The sequence below is a fragment of the Chrysochloris asiatica genome, unplaced genomic scaffold (genome assembly GCF_000296735.1).
Source record: "Chrysochloris asiatica unplaced genomic scaffold, ChrAsi1.0 scaffold00169, whole genome shotgun sequence".
NCBI classification, from domain to species: domain Eukaryota; kingdom Metazoa; phylum Chordata; class Mammalia; order Afrosoricida; family Chrysochloridae; genus Chrysochloris; species Chrysochloris asiatica.
The window spans coordinates 1,295,629-1,323,617 of NW_006408687.1; the positions used below are offsets into that span (position 1 = coordinate 1,295,629).

General features: G+C 38.3%; 1 protein-coding gene across 1 annotated transcript in view; it reads right to left on the reverse strand.

The window, feature by feature from the left end:
• RASSF6 (Ras association (RalGDS/AF-6) domain family member 6) overlaps positions 1-27,989 on the reverse strand; it is a 110,022-nt gene that overhangs the window by 11,337 nt on the left and 70,696 nt on the right. Inside the window, exons 4-6 of the mRNA XM_006871589.1 lie at positions 16,650-16,720; positions 13,018-13,025; positions 9,106-9,248 (exon numbers count right to left, since the gene is read on the reverse strand). Coding sequence (XP_006871651.1) covers positions 9,106-9,248; positions 13,018-13,025; positions 16,650-16,720 — 222 coding nt within the window. The remainder of the gene's footprint in view (positions 1-9,105; positions 9,249-13,017; positions 13,026-16,649; positions 16,721-27,989) is intronic.

Consider the following 27,989-nt stretch of genomic DNA (forward strand, 5'->3'; position numbering starts at 1 on the left):
CCAAAGAGAGGAAGAAAGAAAGCAAGAAAAAGAAAAAGAAAAGAAAGTATTTCATTGTTGCTTTGCAAAGACAATGAATTCTTCACGCGCAGGTTCCCCCGTGTCTCATTTCTTTATTTCAATTCCTCGATTAATATGTCTCAATTTCTTCATTTTAATTCCTTAATTAATTATGGCCCTGGCCAGACAGTATCTATTGGCTTTACACAAATTGCTTTTCTTCTCCGTGCCTCAGTGTCCTCAGCTGTAAAATGGAGATGATGTTTGTACAAGATCGGATAGAGTTGTTATGATTAAATGAGTTAATGTGTGTAAAACTCATAAAACAATGACCATCACATAGTAATCACTCAATATATGCTTAAAATTATCATGATCATCCTCATCATCATCATTTTCATCACCTGCATCTGTTTCATGATGGGTCAGGAATGATTAGAAAACTAAGGCATTCCTGATCCTGTTAGGTAAATATATACTACAATTTATGGAATCAAGCTTAACTGTCCTAAGGATCTTTTCTCCAATTTGTTGTTTTTAGGAACAAAAATTCTTTTTAATACTAGTTGTGGTGAATATGAATAAACATAATTGGTTTTTCCCTTGACATTTGACTTCTTTTGAACTTTTTTTTTTTTCTTTACACCTAGTATATCATTTAGGCTTCACAATGACCATATGAGGTAGATAAGGAAATCCTATTATATTTGCTAACTAATTTTCCAGCAACCTCTACTATCCTATATATTGTTGTTGTTGTTCTTAAGTGCCATCAAGTCAGTTCTGACCCATAGTGACACCGTATAGGGTTTCTGAGGAGTGGCTGGTGATTTTGAACTCCTGACCTTGTGTTTCAAACTGACTTTGCAGTCCAGCACATTAACCCACAGCACCACACCAGGACTCCATCCTATATACAGGCAATCAAAACAAATGTTATAAAATCCATGAATTTAAGAGACTTATTCACATTCTGAAACAGAATCTAGTTATTCTTATTCTGTTATATATTCCTTTATTATTGTCTCATTTTCTTCAGTCTCTAGATTAATAAACAAAAGACGGAAGATAAAATTATCAGAGGAGAATTAGCAATGGAAAAGAGAGAATATCAATGAAAAGCAGAAAGTAAAAAGGCAAAGCTATCTGATAGTTCATGCGGTGGAACATGCCCATTCCCAAGAATGCCAGACCAGTGATGGACTATATAAATTCTTGATGACCCTGGCAGCCTTCACACCTTTCCACCACACAAAGACAAGACACACATGACTTAATATATGCAGTGTTAGGTAGCATTTCCTTCTTACCATGTATAGCAGAAAACACCAGTTTCTAGGCCTGGTTTTATATAATTCAAGGTGCCACCACATCAATTGTACATTTGATTAGACTTGAGGACTATTACTCAGGACAGTGAATGAGGAAGACCACAGAAGAACTGATGCATTTGAGTTATGGTGTTGGAGGAGAATATTAAAAGTACCATGGACTGTCAAAAGAACAAACCAATCTATGTTGAAAACAGTAGCGCCAGAAAGCTACTTGGGAGCCAGGATGACCAGACTTCGTCTCTCATACTCTGAATATATTATCACGAGGGACCAGTCACTGGAGAAGAATATCATGTTTGGTAAAAAAGGGTCAGAGAAAAAGAGGAAGACCCCCAACGAGATGGATTGGCACAGTGGAGGAGGTGATGGGCAACCATTGTGAGGATGGCCCAAGCTAGGGTTGTGTTTCATTCTGTTGTGCTTAGGGTCACTGTAAGTCACTACCTAACAGCAACAACAACAACAACAACAACTCAGAATTTTCAAAAGAAAACTGGTGAGAACTTTATGTGCTATCAAATAGTTAATACCTGAATATTTGCATTGCTCTGACCAAACTTCAGGATTTATACCATTTGCAAATTTAAACAGTGGGGAAGTTTTCTAAAGACTTGAAAACTACAAAGGAGTTATATACTTGGTAGACAAAAGAGAAAGCAGTCATTTGTTTACCACTCTTGTAAGAAACCACACTACTGACATATTGTAAGTGTACACCTGTCCAATTTTGACTCTTTATGTCATTTTGCCATTTCTTGTCCAAAGTGTGCCAAAGCTGAATTTGAAAAGACCTTAAGAAATGAAATGAAAATGATGCAAGCAAACATTACCACAATGAAACTATTTCTTTTTTTTTTTCCTAATAAAAATTTTCTAAAAGACACTATTTGGAATATATATGAGAGATCAAAGTACTGTCCTTAGGCAACTTCCATAAAGCATTACACGTGCCCACAGCTTAAACAAACATTTCTGTTTAAGCCTATAGCACTTCCATTAAGCTGACACTTTGAGTGTATGACTCATTTCAAACCCAATTTAAGCAAACTAGCAAGACAAGATGGATGCGTCTCTCAAATGATGACCTAATAGCCTTTCCTGGAGCTGAGCACATAACCTCTACACCTTTATTCCATGCCCACCCACTGGAAATATACAATCGCTAGTCCTGTGAGAACACAGCTGGAAGTTCTGTCCATGGAAACTCAGTGTGGGAAGGGGAACTCAAGACGAGAGTTTTATACAGTGAGGTAATAGTCAATGTCTTTACACAATGGAATTTGAAACTTGGAATGTAAATTAATGTAATCTTAAGGGTGGAAAGCAGAATGGAGATGCTGAGAAATGGGTTAAAACAAAGAACAGTCCTCTAGGTGAATAATCACCTTATTAGAGAACCAGAGGCCAGGGAAAAGTCATTCCAAATTACTTTTGGCACCTTTCTTCCATTAGATTAATAATGGACACCTGGATGCATTTGGCATACTGACAGTGGTGGTTGTGTGCTGTGGCGTCAACTCTGACTCATAGTGAACACTGGATAGGGTATCCGAGGCTGTAAATCTTTATGAAAGCAGAAAACCTCATCTTTCACCCATGGTTTCAAACTGTTGACCTTGAGGTTAGCAACCCAACTCATAATCCACTATGCTATGAGGGTTCATTATTTGGTATACTTGTTGTTGTTGTTGTTATGTGCCATGGAGTCGGTTCTGACTCATAGCGACCCTGCACAGGGTTTCTGAGGCTGTTAATCTTTATGGGAGCAGAACACCTCATCTTTCTCCCGTGGAGCAGCTGGTAGTTTTGAACTGCTGACTTTGCGGTTTGCAGCCTGATTCATAACCACTACGCTACCAGACTAGTATGTGGCTAATTGGGACTGAATCTAAGCTTACTCTTGTGCATGCATGTGAGTATGTGTGTATATGAAGAGTGGAGGTTTTTTCTACCAATTCTTACTCTCCAGAAGTTTCTGATACACTGTAAGTATGCACTCAGATGTTTCCTCAGTAAGTCTTGTTACTGTAGTAAAGAGCAAATTGATGGTGTTTTCTATGTAGGTCTTTTCTCAGTTTAAAGCAAAAGATATAATTCCTGTCTATTATAGAGAATTGGTTTGGAAAATATGAAAAAAGACAATGGATTCTATTCAAACCAAACAATTTGCCATTGAATTGACTTTGAGTCAAGTGACCCTATGTGTGTTAGAGTAGAAATGTGTTCCTCAGGGGTTGCAGTGGCTGATTGGTAAAAAATAAATCACTAGACCTTTCTTCTAAGGTGCCTCTGGGTGAACTGGCGTCTCCAAACTTTTGCTAGTCAAGCATAACAACCATTTACATCGCACAGGGAATCCCAATGGATTCTTTCAAAGATTCTTTATACAGACATTATTTTACAATCTGATGCAGTCTATAGACAGGCACCTATATTATTTTGTCCACCTGAGCTCTTGAAACTCATCCATAATATCAGAATTTGTACAGACAAGTCTTTAGAATTTGAGACAATTAAAACATAACTTGGATAAACATTCAAATATTGTTGTTATTATTGTTAGTGCCATTGAGTTGATTCTGACTCATGTGTTGTTGTTAAGTGCCTTAAAGTTGGTTCTGACCCATAGTAACTCTGTATAGGGTTTCCGAGGAGCGGCTGGTGAGCTTGAACTGCTGACCTTACAGTTCAATCAACTTTTCAGTCCTGCACATTAACCTACAGCGCCATACCAGGACTCCTGACTCATAGTGACCCTAATATAATAATGGTTTAATGTGCCAGTGCCCTACTTCACTCCCTTGGCATCTTGCTTCACTTACCAAGTTTTCATGAATTAAATATTTAAAATGCATCAGCCAGAACTTGCTGTTCAGAGAAATTTTCAGTGAGTTGTTTGATAATATGAAGATTGATATACAATGTTCTAAAAGCAGGGCCCATGAGTAATACTTTCCTTTTACATGATAACCATTAATAATCTAGAACCTGAAGTGAGAGATGTGGGCCATGATTAGACTGCCTAAGACCACAGCTTCCCTTCTGCTCTTCTGCAAGCACTTGACTTTATGCACATTGGCAATCCTTAACTTGGGCAAAGGACTAGTGGGAAGTGTTAGAGAGAGGGACAAAGTTCTCATAACTAACAAAAGTTTACTTAGCCTCAGGCTTCTGAGGCTCAATATTAATTCTGAGCCCCCTTTCTATGCCAGGTAGACTGGACACAAAGATGAATAAGGCATGCCCTTTACTATCCAGAGGAGAAAACAGATGAATAACTATACAGTTTACTACATGCTCCAAAATTTATATATAAACAAGACCCATGCCTTGCACCATACACAAAAACAAACTCAATGTGGATTAAAGACCTAAATGTAAAACCTAAAACTATAAAGATCATCAATGAAAAAGTAGGGTAAACTTAGGGGCTCAAATACATGACATAAATGCACTATCAAACATAAATAAAGACAGTAGAAAACAAAATAGATGACTGGGACCTCCTAAAAATCAGGGACTTACAAGCATCAAAAGATTTTCACTGAAAAAGTAAAAATGGAGGTCACATTCTGGGAAAAAATTTTTTTTTGCAACAACATATCAGACAAGGGACCAATCACTAAAATTTTAATATAGAAAATTACAACAACTCTATAAGAAAAAGACAATCCAATTGAAAAATGGGGACCGGACATGAACAGACACTTCACTAAGGAAGACATTCAGGCAGCCAATGAGCATATGAAAAATGTTCACGATCATTAGCAATTGGAGAGATGTAATTCAAAACAACAATGAGATGTCATCTCACACCAGCATTAATGGCAAAGTTCAATAAAAACAGAAAGCAACAAATGCTGGCAAGGGTGTGGAGAGACTGGAACCCTCTAACATTGCTAGTGGGACTGTAAAATGATGTAACATCTGTATAAAATGATATTGCACTTCCTTAGAAAGTTAGAAATAGAAATACCTTATGACCCAGCAATCTCTCTATTTGACATAAGAGGCAGCACATGAGTAGATATAGGCACACCAATGTTCATCGCATCATTATTCACAATAGCAAGTAGATGGAGACAGCCTAAATTCCCATCAGTGGAAGAATAGATAAACATACTTTGGTACATACACACAATGGAATACTTTGTGCAATATTGAAGAATACTGATGAATCTGTGAAATACCTCATAATGTAGATGAACTTGGAGGACATTATACTGAGTGAAATTAGTCAGGACAAATGTATCAAACCACTATAGTAAACGCTCAAGAAAAGTTTTTCATACTAAAAGAAATATTCTTTGATGGTTACCAGGGGTAGGAGGGAACGGAGAGTAATGCACTCGCTAGAAGGTAGACAAATGCTAACTTGGGTGATGTTGTTGTTGTTAAGTGCCGTCGAGTCGGTTCCGACCCATAGCGACCCTGTACAGGGTTTCCGAGGGTGTAAATCTTTACAGGAGTAGAAAGCCTCATCTTTCTCCCGCGGAGCGGCTGGTAGTTTCGAACCGCTGACCTTGGGTGATGGGGAGGGCAATATACTAGCAGGGGAGGACAATGTACAAGCAGAGGGAGGTTGGTAGAATAATGATGAAGACAGGTGAAGACACAGGGAAGTATGAAAGGGCTAAACATCTTAAGTTCATTGTCTTAAGATGTTTGATAATATCTAAGAAGTTTTCATCTGTTTGCCCCCTGTATGCTCCACCACATTCATAGTTGTGTTTGCAGGAAAGATAAATACCCATGAACCAATATCTTCTTTCAAATTCGTATATACTTGTGCAATCTATCTATCTATGTACATATATATATATTCATATATGCCTTACTCTTCCTCCCCATTCAGCCTGTGTCTCTAGACATTTATCTACCCACAGAACATTGTTGTTCCAGGGTTGTGTATATATCACTATTTACCTTAAGTCAGCTCTGACTTGTGCAACCCTATGTGTCAGAGTAAGGTTTCCAATGACAGATTTTTCCCAAGTAGATCACCATGTCTTTCTTTTGAGGTACCTCTGGGTAGATTTGAACCTCTAACATTTTGGTTAGTATTGGAGTACATTAGTCCTTTGTATCACCCAAGGATTTTACTTTCTTGAAGGGAGATTTAAATATGTTCCACTAATCTGATTCTGCTGCATAAGACCTTTTTAAAGTGTTGAAGAGCAAAGATGTCAGCTTGAGGACTAAGGTGCACCTGACCCAAGCCATGGTATTTTCAATAACCTCATATGCATGCAAACACTGGACAGTGAATAAGGAAGAATGTAGAATAATTGATGCATTTGAGTTATGGTGTTGGAGGAGAATATTGAAAGTGCCATGGGCTGCCAAAAGAGCTAATAGATCTGTGTTGGAAGAAGTGCAGCCAGAGTGCTCCTTGAAGGTCAAGATGGCCAAACTTCATCTCTCATACTTCGAACATATTGTCAGGAGGGATCAGTCGCTGGAGAAGGATATCATGTTTGGTAAGGTGGAGGGTCAGAGAAAAAGAGGAAGACCCCCAGCAAGAAGGATCGGCAAAAAGGCAGTCTCAATGGGCTCAAGTGTGGCAACAATTGTTAGGTTGTCCCAGGACTGGGCAGTGCTTCGTTCTGTTATGTATAAGGTCGCTATGAGTCAGTACCGACTCAACAACAACAATCTGATTCTCTAGGAGTCCTGGTGTGGTGCTGTGGGTTAATGTGCCAGACTGCAAAGTCATTTGAACTTTAAGGTAGGGGGTTCAAGCTCACCAGCCACTCCTTGGAAACCCTATACAGGGTTGCTGTGGGTCAGAACCGACTTGACGGCACATAACAACAACAATAATCGAATTCTCTTGGTCCTTTTTAACAGGGCATGATAAAATACATGTGAAGTTAAAAAAAAATATCCCCATGTGGTTTTATACAACTGTACTTTGATTATGCAAGTTAAGATGATTATTTTTATTACTGCTATAATTTTCAGGGCAATTCATAAATATTTCTGGTAAGAATCGTACTTATAACCATTTTTCTTCTTTGTTCTTCATCTCTTTATTCATTCCTTTCTTGTTCTCTTCCTTCCCTCCTTCCTTTTAGTCTTTGACTTTCCAACTCATCTCCCTTGCATACCAGTCTTTCTTCTAATACCACCATTGTCCTATCACCATTTTCTTATCACCATTGTCATATCAATGACTAGGTGGATCTGAGTAGCAGGGGAGAGGATGGAAAGAGAACTGCCAAAACCATTGCCAGTTTAATCTTTGCCCACAACCGAAGAAAACCAGATAGTACCCTGATATGAGTTCTATTTTTCTTTTGGAGAAAGCACCATCATTTGAACCTTGCCAAATCATAATGTTTCTCATAGATTGTGCTTAGGCAATACCAAAAATTTTGTAATTCCCTACCTTTATGACTCTCTGCCTAGAAGTCTACCCACTTCTCCACACTGATTTGACTTGCATCTGGTTAACACCTCAGGAAAGACTTTTCTGACTCCGTTAGTCTGTACTAAGTGAATACTTTTTGTATATCACTTTTTAAAAATCTTTTATTGTGAATTGAGTAAAGGTTTACAAACACGATCATCAGTTTTACATTCAATAAATCAAGCACTTTGTTTCACCTCAATGATTGCAATCCCCTCCATGCAACAACGGTTATCCTTCCTCCTCGTGATTTCTATTTCCATTCCACCTACCATCCCGTCCTTTCTTAACTTTGTCCTCAGGTAAACGTTGTCCTTTTGTTTTTGAATCACTAACCATTCCATTTGAATGATTGACCATTCCATTGTTGTCCACCCCACATACCTGTCTACTGCTGGACTGAAAGTTGGGCCACTAGAATGGATTCCTTTCAAGACCTAAATGGTGGTTGAGGGCTATTCTTTCAGCCTGTTTCTGACCAGCAAGCCCGGTCTTTTTCTTTTTTTCTTAATAATTTTTAGGAGTGTTCCACATATTCTGCTGCTATATCAGGGACATTGTAATGTGATCCCTTTCTGAGAAGTTGGTAGTGGTACCATCAAATTCTTCTGGTCTCAGAATCATGTTCCATTTGTCCATTGGGATAATTGATTCTGAGCCTCTTCAATTCTCACTACTCTTCTTTCTTCTGCACATGGTTGCTGTTGTTAAATGCTGTTGAGTCAGTTCTGACTCATAGCAATCCTGCATAGTGTCTCCAAGGAGCAAGCTGATGGGTTTGAACTGCCAACCTTGTGGTTTGCAGTCCAGTGCTGATCCTATAGCGCCACACACCAGAAGTCCCCTTTTTCTGGTTGTTGTTGTTGTTGTTGTTAAGTGCCATCGAGTCGGGTCCGACCCATAGCGACCCTGTTCATGGTTTCCGAGGGTGTAAATCTTTACGGGAGTAGAAAGCCTCATCTTTCTCCCGCGGAGCGGCTGGTAGTTTCAAACCGCTGACCTTAAGGTTCGCAGCCCGATTCGTAACCACTAAAACTTTACCTTTACCTTTTTAGTTAAGAGATTGAAGTCTTCCAGAAGAAAAGCAACTCAACAGAAAGGTTGTGAACAGAAGCTTTGGGGCTTGTAATTCTGAAGTTCAGTTCTAGTTTTTTTGCATAATAATTTGGTACATTGCACTAGACGTTTACTAATCTCTCAGACCCCTGGTCTCTGAATGCCTACCATACAGATATGCTTGAGGATTAAATGAAATTGTGTTTAAGAAATTTGGTAGGCCTCTCATTTTTAAGAGTACAAATCAAAAACTTGATATTAAGATAATTTTTACAGGAAATTAAAATGTCAGAGATAGCTTACCCTTTGCAGGAAAAAATATCTGGTGACTTCATTGTAGTAAAAGAAGGGATTTGTTTCTCATCTTGTATTTTCAGCTGTATAGGCCGTTTTACTCCCCAGAATATGTCCAGCATTCCTTCAACAATAAGTTGGCCATCTTCAGTCTAGGGAAGAAACCCCAAATATTGTTTTTGTGTTATTAATAGAAGGTAAATGTCTTCAGTGAGTGAAGATATAGAAGTTAAATCTTTAAGCCATTTTAATAGAATCTTTATAAGCCCCAGAAGGAATTGTTTGGCTTCTAAATGTATCTATAAAACAATTATATTTTTTTAAAACAATCTTAAGTCCTAATGGTAACAAACTACGGGACATAATATGCTAAAATGCTTTGTTAACTACGATTCGCCAACTAAAGGAATGTTTAATTTTTCTAATTCTGTTTAATTTTAAGCTATAGGAGACATAAAAACTGTACAAAATTAGAAATTTTTGCAAGAAGCTATTGAGAAACTCAATGGACGGTTCCTCGTTTGTTCTGAACAGGAAAAAATTAAGTTAAGTTATGCAGAACAAATAATTTGTATGAAAACATATTGTAAAATACAAACATTTTAGAAATGTGTTTTTTAGAATTTGAAGGACTTCTTTTAATTAAAATTATTCTAGCAAAAAGGGGAAAAACAATACAAAAAAATGATTGAACACTTACTTACACTTTAGATAGAAAGCAATAATAGAACAAGACATATTCCCAAAGAATTTTTTTTCCAGTCTTTTTTGCTTTCTATTTTAAACATTTGCTGTTAAAGTAATGTGTCATTATAGGAAATTTGTAAAATGTAGAAACAATGAAGAATTGTATTCCAAATACCCAAACCTAACTTCTGTTGTGAAAAATCAATTATTAAACAACATAAACATGATTCAATTCGAATTTAAGAGCATTATGATAAAATGTCAGGTTCTGGAGTCAGATAGACCTATGTGCAAACGCTGGCTCTGCCACTTCCTGTTGGTGTGACAAATTGCTTAATGTCTTTAAGCCTGAGCTTCCTCTTCTGAAAAATGGACATTCTGATGGTTCCTAATTCTTTGGATTTGGTATTCAATTAATGCTGAATAAATGTTATAATTATTTTTCTGGATGATAAGTCTACTTTGAAATCACTTTTAAAACAAAATTTTGCTTTTTCCCATTTTTGTGTTTGCATCTCAGATTACCGAGGGATCAGGCTACCAGTCAGGCAATTCTAATAAGTAAATATAATGTGATCTTTAAAATGGCACTGCAGGATACAGATTCTGAGGTTGAATGATGGACTTACAGCATCCTTTCTTTGCATAAAACCAAACCCAACCCATGACTTTTGAGTCCCATTCCCTATTTGGAGTTTCTGAGATGGTAAATCTTTATAAGAGTAGACAGCCTCATCTTTCTCTGGCAAAACAACTAACTGTTGGGTTTGGGCTTCTGACCTTGCAGTTAGCAATCCAGTGCTTACTTTACAGTGCCACCATGGCTCCTCTTGGTATGTTGTTGTTGTTAAGTGCTGTCAAGTTGGTTCTGACTCATAGTGACCCTCTCCAGAGTTTCTGAGGGGTGGCTCGTGGGTTTGAACCACTAACCTTGTAGTCAGCAGTCTGATGATTATCCTATAGCCCTACAGGACTCCCCTTCTTTGCATAACAAGAGACAATTAATCCTTTGCATAAAACTCATAGAATAACTGCTCTCCTCAGATTATCTAATTCTTGTGTTCAAGGAGAAATAGTCCTATTATTTGCAGATTTTTTTTTTCATGTAGTGCATAACAGAATATTTGCTAAAATCAGAGAACATCTCATTATACATCAACTAAATAAAATTTCCCAGAATACTTATTTATATTTATGTAATATATAATCATTGTCTCAATTAGTGGATTTCTTTTAGATCTATGTCAGTATTGTTGATCTCAACTAGTTTTAAAATCTGTTGCTCTTACCCATGAAGGCCCTGTGAATGCCCAAGCAGAACTGTGCTCTACAGAGCTTTCAATAGCTGATCTCTTTGGAAGGTGATCACCAGGCATTTCTTCTAAAATGCTTCTAGGTGGACTTGATCTAATCTACAATATTTTGGTTAGCAGCTGAGGGTGTTAATCTTTTCCATTACCCAGGGATTCTGAACCAATAAATAACAGTTGTTACAAATAACAATCTTCAAACCAGTGGTGGTGGTGGCTGTGTGCCATGGAGTTGGTTCTGACTCAAAGCGACCCTGTACAGGATTTCCGAGGCTGTAAATCATTATGGGAGCAGAAAACCTCATCTTTCTCCCACGGAACAGCTGGTAATTTTGAACTGTTGACCTAGAGGCTCACAGCCTGATTCATAACCACTACCCTATCAAAGCTCCAAACCAATAGTTCCCATAATTTTATCTCCAGCCCATAGTTCTCCCTTGAACTCCAGCTATCAAGCTGCCTGATGGTGGCAGTTGTAGTTGTGTGCCACCGAGTCAGTTCCAACTCATAGTGACCCTGTATAGGGTTTCTGAGCCCATAAATCTTTATGGGACCAGAAATTCTCACCTTTCTCCCACTGAGCGATTAGTAGCTTCAAACTACTGACCTTGGAATTAGTAGTCCAGCTCACAATCTACTATACTACCAGGGCTCCTTAAACTGCCTAGTCAGCAGCAAACTTAACAGGTTCCTAATTGAACACTCCATCTTTTCCCCATAAATATTTTCCCCTCCCAGTCTTCCTTCTGGACAAACAGCGCTTTCATCCTTCGGTTTCTCAGGCCAAGAATTTTAAAGCCACCCTTAATCTTTCTTTCATACCCAACATCCAGTTCATCATCAAATCCTGTTAGCTCTTTCTTCAAAATAGATCTATAATCTGGCCACATTCCCAACCATTATAAATTGCTGTTATTGTTTATTTGGAGTACTGCAATGGTCTTCTATCTGGTCTACCTCATTCTTTTTTGCCCTTTTATGAGATATTTACAGAAGCTACAGCAGTCCTTTTAAGGAGCTTTAGTAGCACAGTGGTTACGAATCGGGCTGCGAACCTCAAGTCCAGCAATTCGAAACTACCAGCTGTTCCGCTGGAGAAAGATGAGGCTTTCTGTTCCCGTAAAGATTTATGGCCTCAGAAACCCTGTACAGGATCACTATGAGTCGGAACCGACTCCACGGCACATAACAACAACAGCAGTCCTTTTAAAATGTAAACTAGACTATTTCACTTAGTGTGTTATTGTTGTTGCTCAGTCCCGTTGATTCTATTTCAACTCATAGTGACCCAGTATAGGATTTATGAGGAGTAGCTGTTAAGTTTGAACCACTGACCTTGTGATTCATACTACTTTGAGGTCTAATGCTGTGTGGTGGTGGTGGTGGTTATATGCTGTGGAGTTGGTCCCGACTCTTAGCTACCCTGTTTCTTAGGCTGTACATCTTTATGGGAGCAGAAAGTCTTATCTCTCTCTTGTAATGCTGTGTAGGATAACCCAACAATCAAGATATGAGTGGGCTTACTTGTACTTACTCAGTAGCATAGCAAACAATTTCACATTATTTTTACCATGTCGGATTCTCTGGTATGACTGGCATCTGTCTCTCTCCAATCCCAGAGCACCTTTCTACGGGATCTTTTCAAATTTAAACTTCCTCACAAAGATGGAATACCCAGTATGCAAGGCTTATGTACTAGTCCTTAGTGAAGAGTTTCACATGTTTTTGAAACTTTTGTAAAATGGTTCATTACAGATTAGTAAGTAAGCACAGGTAAGCTCATGCTTACCTTGCTTATTGTGTTTTCCACTCCTTCTTCCCCAGTTTCTACTCAAAACCTTCCAACCTTGCAAGTCCAAATCTTTAAAATGGTGTTCATGCCCTGCATGGTTTGGTCCCTTCCCTGTCTCGGTTTTTCTCTGACTTCACCATCTACCACTTTCTCATTTTCACCTGGTTCCTGCCACACTTTCCTCTCTGCTGTGCCTGAGTACGTTGGCTAGGCACAGGACCTTTATTCAAGCTGCCAAGTCTCCCTGGAATGCTTGAGCCACAAAAAACATTGCCTGTCATGTGCTCTCCTCATACTTGTTTCTACATTTGAGCCCATTGTTGCTGCCACTATAATTTAAAAAATGGCTGGAGCAGCACATTGACAGGAATGTGCCAGAGGTTCAAGCCAGATTAAGAGGACATGGAATGAAGGATATCATTGCTGATGTTAGGTGGATCTTGGCTTAAAGCAGAGAATACAAGAGAGATATATGTATCTGTGCTTTATTGACTACACAAAGGCTTTCGATTGTGTGGATCATGACCAACTGTAGATAACATTGCAAAGTGTGTGCATTCCATAACACTTAATTGTGTTTATGAGGAACCTGTACATAGATCAAGAGGCAGTTGTTTGAACAGAACAAGAGAACACAGAATGATTTAAAATAAGTAAAGGTATGAGCCAGGGTTGTATTCTTTCACCATAGTTATTCAATCTTATGCTGAGCAAATAATCTGAGATGCTGAATTATATGAAGGAAAACACGGCATCAGGAAGACTCATTAACAACCTGCGATATACAGATGATATAACCTTGCTGAAAATGAAGAGAATTTAAAACACTGATGAAAAGATTGAAATTGTCAAAGACTTCATTTGCTCAGATCAACCATCAATACTCATGGAAGTAGCTGTCAATAAATCAAATGACATATTGCATTGGGAAAATCTGCTGCACAATACCTCTTTAAAGTGTTCAAGAGCAAAGATGTTAGTTTGAGGACTAAAGTGTGCCTGAACCAAGCCATGGCATTTTCAATAACCTCATATGCATGTGAAAGTTGAACAATGAATAAAGAAGACACTATAAGAATTGATGCATTTGACTTATGGTGTTGGAGGAGAATGAGGAACTTGTACATAGACAAAGAGGCAGCTCTTCGATTAGAAGAAGGGAACACTGAATGGTTTAAAATTGGAAAGGTGTGCACCAAGGTTGTGTTCTTTCACCATACTTATTCAATCTGTATGCTAAACAAATAATCTGAAAGATTGAATTATATGAAGAAAACATGGCATCAGGATTGGACGAAGACTCGTTAATAACCTGTGATATGCAGATGATACAACCTTGCTTTCTGAAAGTGAAGAGGAATTAGAATGCTTACTAATGAAGATCAAAGCCTTCCATATGGGTTACATCTCAATGTAAAGAAAACAAAAATCCTTATCACTGTACCAATAAACAACATCCATATATATGGAGAAAAGATTGAAATTGTCAGACTTCATTTTGGTCAGATCAACCATGAACATTCATGGAAGCAGCAGCCAAGAAATCAAACGATGTATTGCATAAGGCAAATCTGATGGACAATGAATAAGAAAATCTGTAGAAGAATTGATACATTTGAGTTTTGCTGTTGGAGAAGAATATTGAAAGTAACATAGACTGTCAAAAGAACAAACAGAACTGAATTGGAAGAAGTTCATCCAGAATGTTCCTTAGAAGCCAGGATGTCCAGACTTTATCTCTCATACTTTGGAAATATAATCAGAAGGAACTAGTCACTGGAGAAGGATATCATATTTGGTAAAGTGGAGGGTCAGACTGAAAAAGGAAGCCCTCCAATTAAACGGATTGGCACAGAGGCAGTGACGATGGGCTCAAGCGTAGCAACAATTGTGAGGTTGGCCCAGGATGGAGCAGTGTTTCTTTCTGTTGTGCACAAAGTCTCTATGAGTTGGTACCAACTTGATGGCACCTAACAACAAAAACATGGACTGTTAAAAGAACAAACACATCTGTGTTGGAAGAAGTACAGTCAAAATGCTCCTTAGAAGCCAGGAAGGCCAGACTTCATCTCTAATATTTCAGACATATTCTCAGGTGTGGCCATTTCCTGGTAAGGACATCATGGTTGGTTAAGTGGAGGGTTAAGTGGAGCGAAAAAGAGGAAGACCCTCAATGAGATGGATTGGCACAGTGGTAGCAGCAATTGGCTCAAACATCACAATGATTTTGAGCTTGGCACAGGACAGGGCAGTGTTTTGTTCTGTTGTGCCTAAGGTCACTGTGAGTTGATGCAGACTCAAAGGCACCTAACAACAGCAATGCCTTGGATATTGATGTTTATGCATTCCATTTCATTTCTGACAACTTCCACTTTTCCTAAATTCATACTTCGTACATTCTATGTTTTGATTATAAATGGATATTTACAGCGGTTTCCTCTCATTTTGAGTTGTGACTCATCAGCAAATGAAGGTTCTGAAAGCTTGGTCAACACTTTTGAGGAGGCAGCTCTTACTAGTCTTATATTGAGTGTCTTCCAACCCGAGGAGCTCATCTTCCAGCATGGTATTTAACATTTTTCTGGTGCTATTCATAATGTTTCAGTATTCAATATTCTGGTGCTTTCTGACAGTGTTCCACTGCTATTCAACAGTTTTCAGTGACTAAATACTTGGAAGTAGTCTGTCTCTTCTTCCTAATCTGTCTTAATCTGGAGCTCAGCTGAACTCTGTCCACTATGGGTGATCTTGCTGGCATTTAAATGAAAATCTGGCATAGTTTTCAGAAAGAACACGACCTTGGTGCACACCTTTCCAATTTTAAACCATTCAGTGTTCCCTTCTTCTGATCGAAGAGCTGCCTCTTTGTCTATGTACAAGTTCCTCATTCTCCTCCAACACCATAAGTCAAATGCATCAATTCTTATAGTGTCTTCTTTATTCATTGTTCAACTTTCACAAGCTATTATAATATGAAAAACACATAGTCAAGTGGTGGAGACTGTTTTACTTCCCTAAAAATACTTTCTTGCTTCTGAGCATTTCTTAAAATTTTTCTTTAAAAGTTTTAAAATTTTATTATTATGACATAGTATACATTCAATGAAATCTAACTCACTCGTTTTAATATTCAAATTGAACTCCTCATTGTAAATATAGCTTGACTTATTTGAACACTTTTCCATTGTTCTTGTTATTGCAAAGTGCTGTCCAGTAGGTTCTGATTCATAGCTACCCTATATAGAGTTTCTGAGGAGTGGCTAGTGGATTTGAGCCATCAACCTTGAGGTTAGCAGTCCACTGCTTATTCAACAGCATCGCACCTGGACTCCATTGGTAGAGATGAACTCTATCTTTATATCTTATCCATTGCAAATGATGTCACAATAAACATCCTTCTACACATATCTGGGTGCATCTTTAAAGAAATATTTAAGATCCATTTCTAATGGAGTTGTTGTTCATAAGCTACTCATACTCTGTTTTCAAAATAGAAAGGACAGATGCCATATAAATTATTCTTAAACACTTTCTTCTTCCAAAAAATGCTTAGAAAGTCACAGATATTTCAATACTGTAATTTTGCCATGCAGTCTAAAAACATAATCAAGTTCAAGATCCCCCTGTTTCTTCTAGACCATTTGATTTAGTAAGATTATGGACTCTTACTAAATCTGATTATCCTGACTTTCCATTACATTGATAGCATTTTGGTTTTTGTGAATCAAATTTATTACATTTCTTTGAAGCACTTACCTGTTTACATAAAATATGAAGATTTTTTTGGTTTCCATAAAAAATGTTATAGGTCTTCAATAAAGAATTAAGTTGTTGTCTGAAAAAAAAAAGAAGAATGTAATCACAATCAGTCTTAGGCTTTTTCACAGCAAAAGGCAATAATGGTGTTTCAGTTCATAAAGGTATGACACAGAAATGGTTCAATGAAATCTTTACTGCTTTACTGTTCTATGATGTAATGATAATGTTGTTGTTGTTGTTATGTGCCGTGGAGTCGGTTCCAACTCATAGCGACCCTGTACAAGGTTTCCGAGGCTATAAATCTTTACGGGAGCTGAAAGCCTCCTCTTTCTCCCACAGAGCAGCTGGTAGTTTCTAACTGCTGACCTTGCGATTTGCAGCCCGATTCGTAACCACTACGCTACCAGTGCAATATTTAGCCAGCCTAAATGAAGTACTTACTATGTGTCCAAAAATTTACTTCCCTCTGGATATGTAGCAGTGGTTAAGGAATGGTGGCTGCTCCCTTCTTTTGGCATTTGGAGTCTGGGCTTTGAAACTTTAGCCCTTACCTTGCTTCTACTCTTCCCTTTGTGGTATCACAGTTTGAGATACTTATCCTGCTCCACAGGTTCAAATTATAATCCCACAGAAAAGAGGTGTTTTCTTGTACTTGAACTGAGTAATTGAAATATTGGTAAATGTTAAGCTTAATCCATGCAGAACAGGCATAATTTATAGATAACAGGTTCTGCTAACTAAACAAATGGATTGATCTAGTTTCTGTATTTATCTATGAGTATATTTCATCCATTTATGCTTATTCTTACATTAAATTTCTCACTATTTAAACAAACACTTTTTAGCTCTTAGAGAAAATATTGGCAGGAGAGTCACAGGATCATGACCAGAAAATAGAGACAGAAGGTATTAAAGTACAATCCCTTTATAGTACAATGAAGGAGCCCTGGTGGCACAGTGGTTAAAGCACTTGACTGAAGCTCAAAAGATCAGCAATTTAAACCCACTAGTTACAATCTGCTTCCATAAGAATGGTAGTCTTTCACGTGTACTAATGGACCACTTGAGCCCTAGTCTTCATGACACTGAGACCAGAAGAACTCAATAGTGCCCACCTACTACGGAAGTGCAGCCAGAGTGCTCCTTGGAGGCCAGGATGGCTAAACTTCGTCTCTCCTACTTTGGACATATTGTCCGGAGGAAACAATCGCTGGAGAAGGATGTTATGCTGGGTAGGGTGGAGGGTCAGAGAAAAAGAGGAAGACCCCCAACGAGATGGATCAGCCAGGTGGCATCATTGATGCACTCAAGTGTGGCAGCGGTAGTGAGGTTGGCCCAGGATCGGACATTGTTTCGTTCTGCTGTGCATGGGGTCGCTATGAGTCGGTTCCGACTTGATGGCACCTGACAACAACAACAACAACAACTACTGCCAACTGCTCTGAAAGGAATCACAATAGGAAGTCCTGGATGGAGTGGGAGAAAAATGTGAAACAAAGCTGAAAATAATGATAAGAAAAAGGCCAGACTTGCTGGTCTGATAGAGACCTGTGGAACCCCCAAGACTACAGTCCTCAGTCAGCTTTTGACCCTTCAAATCACCTTCATGGCTTAACTTTCAGTCAAACAATAGACAAGTCTATAAGATGAAAAACAACACCAGTGAACTCACTTTAACATCCAACCAAAGGAAATCAAAGAGTAGCATTTGCCAAGGGATGAAGCTCAGGAGGCAGGAAGGGATAAGGAAGAAGTATGAATGGAAATGGTAAACACAAGAGAAAACTATAAGTGTTGTTACATTGTGGAGATTACAGTCAATGTCAGGAATTAAAATGTGAACAATTTGTTAAGTTGGAAACCAATTTGCTCTGTAAACGTTCACCTAAATTACAATAAAAAGTTAAAAAGAAAGAAAGAAAATATACAAACACATAAATGGAAAGGCAGATCATCAGACCCATGAACATCAATCAACAGCAATGAAGCACAAAAGAATGAAGAATGCCTGGGGTTACTGACAAGGGAGAAACTGCCACAGTGAGGACCTTGATTGGGACTGTTATCTCTAGAACTTAGAGAAAATAAAGTTCCATTCTTAAAAAAAGAAAAAGATTACAGTCTCCGTAACTCAATGGAGCAGGTCATTATGAATCCAAATCAACTTCATGGCAATAAGTTTGGTTTGGGTTTGGAGTTCTGGTATGGCACCATAGGCTAAGCACTAGACTTCAAGGTTGGTTTGAACTGCAAGGTCAGTGGCTCAAACTCACCAGCCACTCCTCGGAAACCCTATACAGGATCACGGTGAGTCGGAACCAACTTGCAGCACAGAACAACAACAAGAAGTGTATAATGGAGTAAATCATAACCAAGGAGGTCATCAGGCTGCCCCACAGATAAACAGAATCAAGACGGCCCTACTCTTCAGGCTCCCAAGTTTTTTTTTTTTTTTTTTTTCTCAACATTTCTGACTTTTATGCAATATATATAAAGGAAAACCAATCAATAATTATACAATAATTCTCATAGAACCTCAACCAGATCTTCACATACAAAGGAAATTTCATATAATAAAATCCCAAAACACTATTCCTGTGGTGATGAGAAACTATGTTAAACTCTTATCACACCTGCTTTGTCTCACCAATTATCAGAGACCCACCTTTTGTACTATTCTAAAGAAAAGGAGCTCTGGTAACGTAGTGGTTAGGAATTGGGTTGCTAATCTCGTGGTCAGAAGTTCAAAACTACCAGCTGTTCCATGGGAGAAAGATGAGGCTTTCTGCTCCTGTAAAGATTTACAGCCTCAGAAACCCTGTACAGGGTCGCTATGGGTCAGAACTGACTCCACCGCACACAACAACAATGAAAGAACACAGAGAAGTAATATAGCCACTTCTGGGCAATTTATAACAAAAGGCAAATACTAATATTTACGGAGCTCCAATTATGTGCCTTAGGATGATCTATGTACTTTACACATATTGTATTACGTTGTACACATTGTCTCATTAAATCCTCATTAAAACACTGTAAGACTTGTATTATGCTTAAGAAATTGAAGTTTCATAATAATCTTACCAAATATAAACCAAAGTTTATAATTTTACTAGGGCCACATAGCTAGGAGGTAGCAGAACTAGATCTGAATCCAGGCTGCTCAATTATAGAACCCATAGTTTTAACCACTCCTATAAGCAGCCTTCTGAAGAGAAATACATTAATTTCTTCCTCTGAGAGCAGATTTACCTGTCAGTATAGTCTATGTCTGTCCAATTTTTGTTTTCCCTTGTAAAGGATTCACAGTACTTAGTAATACCACAGTAGAGAATTAGATTAAAAGATATCCATGAACTGATGGTTTTTGAGAGTTATAAAATCAAACCCAAACCCAAACCCACTGCCCTTAAATCTATTCTGACTCTTAGCTACCTTATAGAGTGTTTCTAAGACTATAAATCTTTCTGGGAGCAGACAGCCTCATCTCTATCCTGCAGAGCTACTCATGGGTGTGAACCACTGATTTTGTGGTTAGCAACCCAATGCCTAATTCACATTACCACCAGGGCTCTAAGAGCTATGTAAAGCAACACAGAATGCCATTTACAAATGGCAAATGAATGTCTAGAACACAGAAGGAGCATCTGAACTCTTTAATGGGCCATGGTTTGTGTAAAATAGTCTTGATTAAACTGTTCTTTCTATTCTGACATCTGGGAAGGATATTATTTTAAACTATGAGATTGTAGGAACAATGATTTATTGGTGATTAGAAGTACCAGAGAAAGTCTAATATTTTACAGAACATATAAAAGCTAGAGAGGTGGTAACAGTGATGGTTGGGTGCTGGGTAAAAGGAAAGCAAATTATTTTGTGAAACTCAGATAACAGATAACTGACTTGCCAGGATGAACAATGAATTGTATTACTGCTATGTCTCATGAAATGCTTATTGAAAATGATATTTGGCAGATCCATGACTGACCTTGGGTAATAGCAAAACCAATCATATTGTTAATTATGCCCAGTATGGCAAACTGAAGAGGAATGGCATTGCATTCCAGTTAATAGCATTATTGTTCAAATCTACCAACTATACTAACACCAGTGATGAAGAAATTGAAGGATTCTACCAACTTCTTCAGAGCCCTGGTGTGGCACTGGACTGCAAAGTCATTTTGAACCATAAGGTCGGTGGTTCAAATTCAATAGCCGCTCCTCAGAAACCCTATTCAGGGTAACTATGGGTTGGAACCAACTCAATGTCACTTAACAAAAACAACAACCAACTTCTTCAGGCTGAAAGTGACCAAACATGCAATAAAGATACATTGATAATTACTGAATGGAATGTGAAAGTTGTAAACTAAGCGAAAAGTCCAATAGTTGAAAAATATGACCCTGGTGATAGAAATGATGCTGGAGATTGCATGATAGAATTTTGCAAGACCAATGACTCGTTCATTGCTAAACCTTTTTAAAGTAACATAAAAATGACTATACAAATAGATCTCACAGAATACACAAGAATCAAATTGACTACAAGTGTGGAAAGAGAGGATGGAGAACCTCAATAGTATCAGCTATAACAAGGTCCAGAGCTAATTGTGGAACAGACCATCAATTGTTCATATACAAGTTCAGACTGAAGATGAAAAAAGTTAAAATGAGTCCATGGCAGACCAAAGTGGATGTTAGAAGAGACTCTGAAACTTGCTCTTAAACATAAGGAAGTTAAAGACACTGGTGTGGTGCTATAGGATCAGCACTAGACTGCGAACCACAAGGCCAGCAGTTCTAAGCCACTTGCTGCTCCTAGGAAACTCTTATAAGTTGGAGCTTTCATACTAAATCCTATCCTATCTTTCAAGGTCGTTACTCCAGTTATTCTCCTTTCTCAGCTCTGGAGCATTACATCTTACTTTTTTGAATAATTCCCTTCAGCATGTAATTGCTAGCAGCCACCAAGTCAGCCTAGAACTCATGGTGACCCTATCTACAATGGGATCAGACCATTGTTATCCACAGAGTTTTCATTAGCTAATTTTCAGAGTCCTGGTGTGGTGCTATGGGCTAAAGCACTGGATTGTAAAGCTAGTTTGACCACAAGGTCAGTTGAAACTCACCAGTTGCTCCTTGGAAACCCTATACAGGATTGCTATGATTTGGCATCAAATCAACGACACTTAACAACAATAACTATTTTCAGAAGTAGATCACTAGGTCTTCTTAGTTTGCATTAGTGTGGAAGCTCCACTGAAACTTATTCATCCCCACAACCAACATGTAAACCTCCATGCCTCCACTGAATGATGGGTGGTGGCTGTGTTAGAGCTGCATTGGCTGGGAATCAAACTTGGGTCTCCCTCATAGAAGGCAAGAATTCTATTACTGAACCAACACTGATGTACTGGTGGTGGTGGTGGTGGTGTGCTGTGGAGTTGGTTTTGACTCATAGCGACCCTACATAGGATTTCCAAGGCTGTAAATCTTTGTGGGATTGGAAACCCTCATCTTTCTCTTGCAGAATGGCTGGTAGTTTCAAACTGCTGACCTTGAGGTTAGCTGCCCAACTCGTAACCACTACGCTATCAGAGCTCCTTACTGATGCACTAATTCCAAGGTAATGGTGTTGATTCTGACTGATCCCAGTTCTTCTCCTTTCATTATCTCCTGATTTTATTCTCATCAGGATTTTATTTTTGTCTCACAATACCCTGAAAAAAACTTTTCTCATTGTAACTGATGAAGTCCCTTGGTGCTACATCCAGTGATTCTTTTCCTCAGTATTCATATGCTGATACATTAGCAGAATATGGTCCAGTTGATTCCTCTCTCCTTTTTGGAGAACCTTCACTCAGCAGGCAAAATACCACATTGGCTTTCTTTTCTTCCCAATTTTCTGCCCATGATTTCCCTGTCCTTTTTTTTTCTAGTTATTCCCCGACTTACAAATTGTTGACATACACATGGCCTCAGTCTTTGGACCTCTTCTCTTTTCTGTCTGGATTTTCCCACTAGCTTATTTTCCTATTTCCCATTCTTTGTTAATGATTTCATTATCTCTATTCCAGACTTCTCATCTAAATTTTAGACTCATATTCAACTGCCTATTCTATTTTTCTACTTGAAGGCAAACAGGCATGTCAAATGTCTGTGTTGTAGTTTTATGTGCCATGGAGTCGGTTCCGACTCATAGCGACCCTGTACAGGGTTTCTGAGGCTGTAAATCTTTATGGGAGCAGAAAGCCTCATCTTTCTCCCCTGGAACAGCTGGTAGTTTTGAACTGCTGACCTTGCGGTTTGCAGCCCAATTCGTAACTACTATGCTACCAGAGTTCCTTCAAATGTATGCAGCATGCTTGAAACAGAACTTCCATTATCACTTACAACCTGCTCTCCTGCCAGTTTTTCCAATTTCAGTTAACAACAGCTTTATGTTTGTAATTGTTGTTGTTAAGTGCCTTTGAATTGGTTCCAACATAGAGTGACCCTACAAAGGGTTTCCTAGGAGTGGCTGGTGAATCTGAACTGTGGACCAGTGCTTATCCTACAGCACCACAAACCAACATTCTTTGTGTCATTCTTGATGCCTGTTTTTCTCTTGTATTCTTTATGGAGTTCATCAGCAAATCTATTTGAACTACATAAAAATATCTCCCAAATGTGACCTGTTACTATCACGCTCAGCACTACCACCATACTCTTTCACCTGGATCATTATTATTGTCAGTCAAATGCCTTCCTACATTTGCTCTTGCTCACTTCAACAGAGCAGGACTTCTTTTGGTGTCAACCTCAAAGTTCTCCAAGGTCCTCTCATTATTCAGACTAAAAGCCAACATTCTCACAATGATTTCAAAAGAGGGATGTGATCTAGCATTCTGTTACCTCTTTGATTTTATTCCCTACTTCTCTCTCCTTCACTCACTATACTTCAGCCCACTAGCCTTCTTGATGTTTCTTGAAAACACCAGACACACTGTACTTCAGGGCCTTTGTACTTGCCCAGAATTAACTTCCTAAGATCTTTGCACTGCCAGCTAACTTATTTATTTTTCTTAATTATTTACTTAAAAGTTACCTTCTCAAATCACCCTTATTGATCATCCAATGTAAAATGTTAAGTTAATGTAGATTTTACTTATTTATTATAAAAGTGGCATATAAACTCCATGACAAGGAGCTCTGGTAGCATGGTGGTGGTGGTGGTGGTTATGTGCCATGGAGTTGGTTCTGACTCATAGCAACCCTGTACAGGGTTCCCGAGGCTGTAAATCTTTATGGGAGCAGTAAGCCCATCTTTCTCCCGCAGAACAGCTGGTGGTTTCAAACTGCTGACCTTGAGGTTTGCAGCCCAATTCATAACCACTATGTTACCACAGGTCCTCTCTATGAGTTGGAACTGACTCCACAGCACATTACAACAACAACAACAACAAAGTCAATGAAAGCGATGTTTAAAACTTAGTTTTACACTAAATTCCATGCAAAGTTCCTGGTAGTGAGAATGGTTAATGTGTTTGACTGCTAATCAGAAGACAGGAGCATTGAATAAAGGTCTGGTGATCTACTGCTGAAAAATCAGCTGTTGAAAACCTTATGGAGCACAGTTTTACTTTTACATACATAGAATTTCCATGAGTCAGAATGTGCATGATGATTTAGTTTATTTTATATTCTAGGAGAATGCCTGGCTCATAATACAAACTTAATGTAAGTATTTTCTGAAGGCAATTATCAAAGGAATTCCTACTCCTAAAAAAGAAAGAAAGAAAGAATGGGAGGGAGGAAGGGAGGGGGGAGGAAGAAAGAAAGGAAGAAAGAAAGAAATGTATTAAACAATGGGGGAAAGCCTTTTTTACATAAGTAATTTTATAGAAATAAAGTTATTGCTAAAATCCCTCTGATCCTCAATATCTTTTATTTCCCTGCTACAAGAATCTAGGCTCCATGAATTAAAAAATAGACCTAGGTCTTTTTCTTGTGCTGTCGTGTTGGTTCTGACTCATAGTGTCCTTGTATAGGGTTTCCAAGTAGTGACTGGTGGGTTTGAACCTCTAATCTTGCAGTTAATAGTCCAGTGCTTATCCTAGAGTGCCACACTAGGACTCTTGTTCCTAGTCGGAACTTATTAAATAAATACTTATTAAATATTGAATGAAACAGTTCATGTATATTGAAATCATGTAACCATATTTTGTTTGCCCTTTTCTCAATTACAACTTTTAACGTGCACATTTTCAAGGATCAGCACACTCCACACCATGACCATACAAAATGACTCTGCAGACTTCCTTCATGGGATCATTCCTAACTGGCCTATTTTAAATTTTGAATGTTAATGAATATTTCTGCTTTAAATATCTTTGGGTACAGTGATTTTTTCCCCTTGGGGTCATTACTATGAATATTTTCTAAAAATTTTAATACTGGTAAAGAGTATGAACACTTTTATAGCTTTCATTGTTGAGTGCCAGAGTAGTGCACAGAAATTTCTGGTTCACTTGGGATGTGCAACTCCTGATATGTTCAGCTGTGAGAGTTGTTATGAAAGCAAATGACACTTTATGTAACCTTATTCCCTCAGCTTCTGTTTCTGATAAAACTACATTATAAAATATGGTTCAAGTGTCTTTTAAAATATTTACCTCAGGCCAAAGTATAATCAAAAAGGTTAGTCTCTGGAAGCAAGCCATTCAGAAAATACCTCTGTACCTGAACACAGCCTGACTGTATCTTCTTCAACTGCAATACATCTACAAGTGTCCTCAGGCATTGGCAAATTGTGACTCAGTCATGTACATTTGTAAGTTTTATTAGAATATAGACATACGAATTTATGTTCTGTTTATGGTTGCTTTTCTGATACATGTAACTGTGGAGTTAAGCAGTTACAACAAAGACTAAATGACTTACAAAAAACAAAACAAGTAGTATTTGAGTGGATTCCAGCTCCTGGCAACCCCGAGTAGAACTGCACTTCATAGGGGTTTCAAGGCCGTGCCCTTTCAGAAGCAGATTGGCAGGCTTTTTTTCTTAGGCATCTCAGCAGGATTCCAACCACTAACCTTTTGGTTAGTAGTCCAGCTAACCTTTTGTGCCACCAAGGAGCTCCCTAAATGGCCTACAAAGTCTAAAATATGCATTATCTTCCTTTGACAGAGAAAGCCTGTTGACCTTAGTAACACATAGTAATGGATACCAAGGATGTCTCCCAGGTTTTTCTCACCTACAAACAGGCTGGTTCTGATAATTAATGGCACTTTAAGGGATTTTGGCATGTGGGAGACAGAAAAATGAGGCACTGATATAAAATTAGGTAAATTCATGGTTGTTGTTGTTGTTATGTGCCGTGGAGTAGGTTCCAACGCATAGTGACCCTGTACAGGATTTCCGAGGCTGCAAATCTTTATGGGAGCAGAAAGCCTCATCTTTCTCCTGCAGAACAGCTGGTAGTTTCCAACTGCTGACCCTGAGGTTAGCAGCCTGATTCGTAGCCAGGTACAATATTAGAATTAGAAAAGAAAATTCATAAGTTATATAATTACCTATATCAATGGTGAATGCATTCTACTATTTAATTGTGTGCATTTTATCAGAGGAAATGTTGAAGATTATGTTTGTATACTTGATAAAACAATGAATCTAATATGACAATAAGAATGTTACAGGCTAATATAAAACATTAACCTGTAACATTCTTGTTTGTCTTGTTGACAGTGGAGACACAAGGAGCTAGAGAGGTATTCATTCTCAAATTAATCATTAGTGCTTCCATGTCATTTTCCGGAAGGCAAGAAAAAAAAGAGTAGAATTCTTCAGATGTTAGCCAAAAATGGAACATTTTGGTTTATGATCTGGGACAGAAGGAAATAATGACTAACAGTTATTAAACATTACTACATTTAGTAAGCACATATCAAGGAAGAGTCCTGGTGTGGTGCTGTAGGATAAGCACTAGATTGCTAACCATAAGATCAGCCATTCAAAACCACCAGCCACTCCTTGGAAACCCTGTACAGGATTGCTATGAGTCTGAACTGACTTGACAGCACTTAACAAAAATAACAGCATGTCAAAGGACCCCTGCTGGCACAGAGGGCTAAGCATTGGGCTACTAAGGTTGGTGACTCAAACCCATAAATATTTACAGTCTCTGAAACCCTAAAGAACAGTTCTACTCTGTCCTATGGGGTCATTAAGGGTTGGAATTAACTCAGTGGCACTTAAATTTTTTTGTTTCTGTTGTTACATGTCATATATGGTAGGCCACCAATGATCTACCAATTTGCTGGACTGTGATGGCTTGTGTGTCACTGTGATGCTAACAGCTATGCCACCAGTATTTTAAATAGCAGCAGAGTCATCCATGCTAGACAGGTTTCAGTGGAGTTTCTAGACCAAGAAAGGTAAAGAAGAAGCAGAGGCAGACCACTTTTGAAAGGTCAGTTACTAAAATTCTTATAAACACTGTCTAATATAGAGCCAAAGATGAACCCATCATTTTGGAAAGAACTCAAAATATGACTGGGGGAAAGTTGCCTCCTCAAAGTAAAATTAACCTTAACTGATGTGGATGGAGCAAAGTTTTCAGGACTATCCTTTGCTGATGGGGCACAAATCAAAATGAGAAGAAACAACTGAAAGCATCCATTAGTAATTGGAATGTGGAATGTACAACGCATGAATCTAGGAAAACATTGAAGTCATCAAAACAAAATAGGAAAACAAACCCCCCAAAACCCAAAATGGAACACTGAAAGATCAACATAGAGTCCTGTTGTGTCATTGTGGGTTAATGCGCCGGACTGCAAATTGGTTTGAACTGCAGGGTTTTTGGTTCAAGCTCACCATCTGCTCCTTGGAAACCCTACACAGGGTCACTATGGGTCAGAACCAAGTCAATAGCACTTAACAACAACAAAAGTCAATACCCTAGGCATTAGTGAGCTGATAAAACTGGTATTGGTCATTTTGAATCAGACAATCTTATGGTTTACTATGCCAGAAATGACAAATTGAAAAAGAATGATGTCACGTTCATTGTCAAAAAGAGCATTTCAAGAGCTTTTGAAGAACAATGCAGTCAGTGATAAAATAATATCCACATACCTACAAGGGAGATCAGTTAATGCCACTATTATTCTAATGTACTCACCAACCTCTAAATCCAATGATGAAGAAATTGAAGAATTCTAACAACCTTTTCAGTCTGCTATTGATCAAAAATGCAATTAATATGCATTGATAATTACTACTGATTGAAATGCAAGAATTGGAAACAAAGAGGAAGGATTAAGAGTTGGAAAATATGGCTTTGGTGATAGAAACAATGCTGG